The sequence below is a fragment of the Canis lupus genome, chromosome 12 (assembly GCF_011100685.1).
Source record: "Canis lupus familiaris isolate Mischka breed German Shepherd chromosome 12, alternate assembly UU_Cfam_GSD_1.0, whole genome shotgun sequence".
NCBI lineage: Eukaryota > Metazoa > Chordata > Mammalia > Carnivora > Canidae > Canis > Canis lupus.
In genome coordinates, this window is record NC_049233.1 from 2531053 (window position 1) to 2539385 (window position 8333).

Genomic DNA, 8333 nt, shown 5'->3' on the forward strand with positions numbered 1-8333 from the left:
CACAGTGTGTCTGTAAGTCACTCTTTGAAAAATTGCAGTCCATTAGAAAAAGAAGAGGTGACTAGTTTTATCTAGACGTCAAGCAATTACACAGTAATTTTCCACAATATAAATGTGTTTCCATCACTTTGGAGAAGAAATACTAATTTTGCCACACTGTGTATTAAAAAGATGCCTACTTGAGATTCAATATTTAGTAAAACTAATGATTTTTATTGCTTCACCAAAGCTCTCTTTAGGTAAAACTGACATTCTTGAAGATTTTTCACTGCAAGTACATGGCAGCCAAGAACACCATGACTACTTGCAGAATTTAGTGTCACTGCCTGGATTCGTGCTACAGCACCAGGAGTTTTACCCACTGTAGATTTTGCATCATCAGTACAAATACAGTGAAAAGGGCAAGTAAGAGCTTATTATTATTACAAAAATAGTTTTGACCTTGCAGATCCCCCAAAAGGGTCTCAGTGACCTCCAAGGAGTCCACAGACCACAACTTGAAAACCACTGCACTGGAGAGACACTGACACAATGGAATAGTAGTTAGCATTAAACACATTATTCACAGAACTAAGACTAAAAAGGGAGCAAGTATCCTCTGTAATGGTATCTGATCCATTAATTTAGATATAGGACAACTATAAAAAGGGGAATGATGAGGAGAACAAAGCAAAGGAATATTAACTATTTTCAGTCATCATTTTGGTGGTTACAGTATGGGTATCACTATCCTCAGACTGCCATGTGCGTTCATTTGGTAAAAGCAAATGAGTATGGGTGGATATTCTAATTGTATGTATTCCCGAGTCTTTGAAAACCAGAATTGTTGATGTGGAAGAAAGGAAGGAGACACAAATGTAATACAGAAGAGATTGATTTTTTATTTATACATATATAAACTTTATACTTCTATAAATATGAATATTGTACATAAACATTTATATTTCCACCAGAAAGACTTGATATAGTGATGTCTTTATGGTTTTAGTGACATTTCCTATTAAAATAAGCCAGGGCTTTTTAAAACAATGGCTGATTGCAGTTCTGGGCAGGAAACATATAGAATAAACCTGGAACATCTTGTCATATAACAGAAAACAAAGAAACTACCAAAGATTTGTGTCAAAAGGACTTGGGAGCCACTTGAAGAAGTTTCCGTGCACCTAAGATGATACTATTAAACTCATTGCTAAAAACTACCCTGAGCTAAAAGCCATCAAATACATTCAAATCTTTGAATTTATAATGATACAAAAAATAAAAATAAAAAGTAAAACCTAGCTGCTCGCCTTAGGATAACAGTAGGAACCAAATTCATTAACTTGAAAATGAATAAAGGGAAAAAGTTAAACACTGATCTTTTCTTTCCACTGTATCACTGGGCAACCCACCAGTAAATGAAGGGAAGTGTCTCCTTACAGAAGCAATAAAGCATACAAATGAAGAAGGAATGACAGAATGAGGATATCCTCATTCTGCAGACCCAGTGAAGGAAAGGGTCTAGGCAAGGAGCACTAACAGTGATGGTAGCATTAAAAAAGACACAACTGGACAGTGTGTACCTCATGATGAAAAAACACACTGCCACCTGCAGACTTGCCAAAGAGATTAAATCTAACTGTATCCAGCCTCTGCATCCAGTTGCCAACTTGCAGAAAATGCAGAGAATGGAAGGACATGCTAAACTGCACCAGGTGCGTGCAATTGGTAAAATCCAGACTGTGGGAAACTCTGCAGGTCAAATGCTCCAGGCTTTTCAAAATATTAATCATCCCAGGCGGAAAGGGATGCAGGAGAAACCTGTAAAGTATGAAACATAAAAGACAACTAAGCTATGCTATCATGAATTCATACCTGAGTGAATAGGGAATAAAAAAATACAAGTGGTTAGTCTGACAGTCAGAATAGGATTGCTTTTGAGAGGAGGGTGAGGGGTTTGATGGGTCTGAGGCACATGCAGACTCTTGCAGGGCTGGTAAGTTCTATTTCTTGATCTGAGTGGTGATTTCAGGGTTTTTCCCTTCAATAATTCATTAAATTCTACATTTTCTGTGGTTATCTTCATTTCCGTTTTATTAACAATAAAAAAATTCATTAAAAAAAAACAGTCAATAGGAAACAGTGCCTCTGAGCATTTGTCTTCTAGAGTGGAAAGAGGAAGATGTGAAGATAACTCACAGGGTTAGGGTTGGACCACAGGAACTATGCAGTTTGGGGCTCTCAGGAGCCAGCTCTGGGGGGAATTTCTGCATGCTGTCCTTGGAAACAGAGATTAATGACACAAGTAAGAGGAAGAAGGACAGAAGAGTGAGAGAAGAGAGAAGCATAATCTCAGAACACAGAACTCCAGAATCTGGTCAGGACTCTCCAAGGCCTCGTGCAAGCTGCTCCAGAACCTTGACCTCATGAGTGCCCCTTATGTAGTCCAGGGCTCAAGCCTCTCAGTACTACTTCAGGCTCCGGGGCAGGAAGCTTTGGTTGGGAACCTAGCATGGCTATGGTGAAGGAACTGCTCTTGAGATCTGCAGGGACAGTGATCAGAGTCTCAGGAGGGCCCGCACTCTCCCATTCCAGAGACTCAGCACCCAGTGACACCCAGCCACGGCCGCCCTCACATCCTACCCCCAAGACATCTCCCTCTGGCTAAAGCACTGGGAGAACAATCAGCCATCCAAAGAGAAGGAAAAAGACATTACCTCATCACCAGAAAACTGAGTCTCCACATATCCTAGAATGAGAGGAAAGAAACAGAATGCCCTTGTTAGAACCAAATGTTGTGATTATCCTGAAGGGAGGGTGATGACCTGAAATATCAGAATGCCATTTCTGCAGACCCCCTGAAATATCTCTGGCTTCAGAAAAGACTATCCTAGTGATCCCTGAGAAGTACAATCAGCTTTCCCTGTCTCATATCTTTGAAGTTAGGGGAAGTGGGAGTGGGAGAAGCCACAGGGCAAGGGGCAGGATACTCCTGAGAGGCTCAGGTACCTTTCTGAGCCCTGAGGCAGATGACAGTCCCCACCAGAAGGAAGATCAACCCAAGCAGGAAGGCTGCAATTCCACTGAGCATCTTTCTCCAAGAATATGTGGACTGAGCTCCTGTGGGAAACAGGTCTTAAAATTAGTAAAAAAACTCCCAATATTTGATGTGCCTTCTTGGAATCCCAGAGCCTGTACTGGACACAAAATCAAATGCTATCTAGAGAAGAAATACATTTAGAAATGGTTCTTTGAAGCCAAGGTTTGCCCCCATGGAGTTTCTGTTACTGAATCTTGCAGCCCACAAGAATGGCCCCTAACATACTAAGACAAAGTATTAGAGGATACTACTTCTCACAGCTGGAAATAAGTGATGAGGTGGTTAGATCTCCTTCTTTCTTGGAAGATACAAGGATAGCTATCCACCATGTCTTCTCCTCCCCTAACCCAAAGACCCCAATTTCCATGACTCCCTCAAATCAGGGGAAAGAAGCAAAAGTGTTGGGACCAAGATGAATGCAGAGGTCACACAAGGCCCTGTGCTAAGTCATCATTACTCTGAGTCGAACCCAGAGAGTACAAGAATCTGATTCTCACTCCACTCCACAGAAACAGGGCTCAGCAAGCTGGGATGATTAACAAGGCAGGTGTAGACATCTCCAAGTTCAGGAGTCATTTCCAGCATCACCATTGTCTGAAAGGTCCAGTCTCCGTTCCTGATAAGGCCAGTGGACATGACCCCAACTCTCTCCTCCTGCCCATTCCGGAACCACTTGATCTTGATGTCTCCTGGATAGAAACCTGTCACAGAGCAGAGCAGCAGATTGTGGTGCTGCATGGATGGGGTCCTCTCTGGATACACTGTCACCTCTGGTTGTACTGGGAAAGGAGAAAAAAAATGAGACACTGTGAAGGAAAACCACCATGCCAGGACAGGAGTTCTTTGAGAGACTACCTCTGCCCCTAATCTCCTTCTCACACCACCCAAGTAGAAACTGGAAAATGTAAGGAAATGTCTGCCCCCAAGAGTCAGAAACTGGGTATGTCAGGACCTCAAGGAGGAGTTAGGCCTTATCAGATACTCCCACAATTACCCCTTCTATTTGAGACCCCACTGGTCCTTAACATTCTTGAGAACTTTGGGGGTCTGGGACCAAGACCAAAGTGACCTGACCTGTGAGGATAATGAGTGAATCGCAACTAGGGACAGAACATATGCCCAGAATCCCTTGCTCATAAGTCATTTATTCTGAAGCTGGAAATTGCCTATCACAGGAAGTAAAGCCCATGATCAGGTTCATGTGTGGGAGATTCCTGAACCCCACCAGACTTCACCTTCCACCTCACCTTTTCTCCCCACAGTGAAGGGTGCACCGAGCTCGTAGTTATGCCTGCAGAGTAAATCCACAGAAGCTCTACTCCTCTCCAATATACCCGGCTGACTGTTCCAGAGCTCAGCATCAGGCTTCCCCAGCTCTGTCAATGCCACAAACATTCCCACGTGGCTGTCAAAACGTGCATACTCCTCCAGGTTAAAAATGAATCTCACTACAAACTGCACCTTCTCTGTTCCATTGATGAAGTAACAGTCAGCCTTTGCCTGAATCACAAAATCTTCTGGAAAACAACAGCAAAAAAAACTATAAACCAACCTCCACCTTTAAGAAACCCATACATAGTAAATTATGCCAGATCACATGGATTTGAGAGGAGGCCTTTTGACCTCAGTAAATAGTTCAAAGTATCCTCTTCTCTCCTGAGCCCCACTCCAGTTCCATTTAGCAAAGGCACACCCATTGTGGAAAGAAGCCTGACATCCATCCTACCAGGCCAGCCAAACAGAAGACATGTAACCCAAAAAAGGCAAGCCAAAGAGGGAGTTCCAAGAGACATAAATATTCATTCCACAAAGATTTCTTGACCATTGTTTTGCTGACACTGTGCTGGTTTCTCCAAGCCAAGTTTTCAGAAACCCAAGGTTTTTACTTCCCTTTGTTATCAAGTCAGAACCATCCATCCCAAAATGAAATAATTCAACGGTACTCTTGTCCTTAGCAAGTTCATTCTATACATTCCATCTGGAGTGAAGTGAAGGAGTGATGGGGGGAGGGGGTTGAAAAGAAATACAGACTAGGTATACATTTGATGTGAAATTAATTCCCATCCTACTTTTCACTCACTATGGGTTTTCTCCAAGAATTCCTTTATTTTTGGACCTTTCCCTTTGCACTTTTACTTAAAGAGCTCACCCCTCTGTTGGCTAAGGTAATGATTTCATTAGTTTTGTTGGTGTGAAGTAAAATAATACTAACCCATGGCTCAAAGATTAATATTATCATCAGCATCATTGGCACTATACCTACCATTCCAGTAGCTACAACAACATGGTGACTGGGAATACCTGGTTAGCTTAAACCTTCTTTGGGGGTTTTTACATGAAACATGGCCACTACATTGTCCATTATGATTTTCTACTTTCGGAGCACCTTACTAATGTTGATAGGGATTAGTTTGAGCTATATATTTCTTCATAGTGTCTACTCTGCTTATGTTCTTCAATGTAATTTAACACTCAAAAATTATGTAATCTGTCCTCATTGGTAAGAAAAAGTATAATTCTTATTCACTGAGTACACAGTCTGAGTGTTTGGGCCCCTCCCCGCAAATTCATGTGTTGAAATCCTGACCCCTAAAGGTGATATTATCAGCAGGAGGTGCTTTTAAGAAGTGCTTGGGTCAGCGGGTTGGAGCCCTCTCTCATGAATGGGGTTAGCTCTTATAAAGGAGGCTCCATAGAGACCCCAAGCCCCTCCTACCACATGAGGACACAGGAAGAAGGTACCACCTTCTCCAGGAAGACAGTCTTCACCAGAACACAGCCATGCTGATGCCTTCATCTTGGACTTCCTAGCCTCCAGAACTGTGAGAGATAAATTTCTGTTGTTTATAAGCCATCCAGTCTGTGGTATTTTGCTACAGCAGCCAGAATGGACAGAGACACAATGATATCTGTCATAGATTTGAAGATCTGAAAAATTCTAAGTGACAAATTGGTAAATGGTCCTGGGTTAAGTTTCCATTGATCTTAGTTCTAGTTTTATATCTAGCAGTTTTACACAGAGCCACTTACCCTCCCTGACCTGCTTTCCCTTGCAAACAACACTGAAGCTGAGCTCGAAAGCATAGTGTTAAGTGACAAAAGAAGCAGAATTTGGTTCAATGTACAATGACATTTATTAAAATTTTAAAATACACATGAAAAACAATTCTGAATATCCTTACAGGCCAGCCTCATAGTTAAAGTTACATCAGACACATTAGAATGGAATTGTAAGGAAAGGAGGGAGTGGAAATACAGACCAGGAAAGAGGAGAGAGTCCTTTCTTGGACCAACAAATGATTGCAAAGTGCTGTGAACCCACTGGGTAAGACTGACGCAATTCTCTGTATGCACTCGAGAACAACAATACTAAAAGGAAACTCAAATGGGTTGATAATGTAGGTTGGTCAGAAAAGATCTCCCTGAAGAAGTGGTATGAGGATAATCGTTAACGACCCCGAGTTGTAAATTTGCTTTCATTTCTAAATTCAGAGGCCTCCTCCAGGAACTAATGAGCTGAGCGTTAAGGACTACTACAGCATCCTTCCTGGATCAGCACTTAGCAGCTAAAGTCAGTTGTAACCTCCAATGTTCTTCCTTCTAACAGTTTAAATCAGAAAAAGAAAATTATCTGGGTGTCAGATCTGTGTCTGTGTTAAGACCTGTTCTTTAACGGACATTGTAAGCTCAGAGAGGTTTCTATTCTAGGAGAATAACCATCGTCTCCTACCCACCCTGCCCTCCCAGGTTTGTTCCTCTTTTGTGTTTAATGAGACCTTGACATTCAAACAGCCTCTGTTTTTAATGCATTATATCCTGTTTTCTACTGATAAGTATGTTTTCAGGGTGTAATACTGTCTCATATTCGTGCAGCCCATCTCCTTGGCTAGAAAAATAACAGCAATAAATACACATATCCAGGAACCTAAGGAAGGCATAATGCATTGAACTTCTCTTATTACTCAAAGCTGGGGTTAATAAATGCCAAAAGAATAAATCTTTGTATCCAATTTCTTTGGTCCACATGTATCTCAGTTGGATAGACATAAAAAGAGTTGCAATCATCAGAGCAACTCCTGTTGGAAGAATTATGACTATTCTCAGACTGCCCCCAGTTTATACAGTTCTTGAGACTGACACTGATATTATAAGGACCCTAAGCAAGACAAAATGTTTCCCTTCTTCCTGCTACCCTACTCCTTGAAGCTGAGGCTCTGCTGCAGGATGTTCCCTTTTTCCAGCAGTCCATTGTGTGTGGTAAAGAGGGAAGGCATATCTGAATTTCAAAAGGAATAACACTTTGAAACCAGAAGCCAGTTCCAGTCTGGGCTGCAGCCTGGACCTACAGGGAAAAGCATCCATCCTCCATGCCAATTCTTGCATACATACCTGGGAAAAAATTGCTCTGCTCTTACCTGGAGAGTCTCTGCCTTGAGTCATGGAAGAATCCAATCCAGTTACATTCACTAACAGAGCCAGCATCCATGGAACCCACCCAGAACCCATTCTGGAAGGAAAAACAAAAAATTAAACAGTAAAGTCATCAACTTCTTCAAAATGGGGCTTACCCCCTCAAAACTCAGTCAAAAATATTTATTAAGAGTATGAATACCTTTCTGGCTTCCCCAGGATTGGAAACTCTTCACACTGATAACCAATCATGATAGAAGAGTTTTGCATCATTAGGTGCTGGGTAGACTACTCTCATAAAGTCATGTATACCACTCAAGAATTGTTTACCTGCAGAATTACTGATGGTAGTTTAATGTGTGTGTGGAAAATGGGCTGTGAGACAAAAATGTTTTAAATAGTGTACATAGTATGTGGTCCTAGAAGAACCATGTAGATTGTTTACTATGCATTCTATTTTTTAACCAACAAGCCTTTTCTATGGTTGACATTGCCAACAGAGTGTGCAAATAAAGAAGAAGGTAGACATGATTCTGAAGCATTTGCCTCAAGGGGATTTAATGAAGGGATTATCAGAGAAGATATAGAAGAGATTGAGAACCACCTGGAGAGTATGATTTCCTATAAACCAAGAGAGGGCCACAAAAAAGAAAATAAAGAGAAGATTCTCAACAGAATAAAATGCTGCAAAAATGTTCAAGAACATTGAACTCAATGTGGCTCAGTCAGTTAAGCATCTGCCTTTGGCTCAGGTTATGATCGCAAGGTTCTGGGATCGAGCCCTGAGTTGGGCTTCTCACTCAGCATGGAGTCTGCTTAGATTCCCTTTCTCCCTCTACCCCTC

General features: G+C 41.6%; 1 protein-coding gene across 1 annotated transcript; it reads right to left on the reverse strand.

The window, feature by feature from the left end:
* Positions 1–2063: 2063 nt before the first annotated feature.
* On the reverse strand, positions 2064–7689 carry DLA-DOB (major histocompatibility complex, class II, DO beta). The gene is given in 6 exon segments (NM_001048127.1): positions 2064–2522; positions 2697–2728; positions 2989–3099; positions 3577–3858; positions 4327–4596; positions 7495–7689. Coding segments are annotated over 6 exon segments (813 nt in total). The 5' UTR covers positions 7586–7689; the 3' UTR covers positions 2064–2495.
* Between the last annotated feature and the right edge of the window lie 644 nt (positions 7690–8333).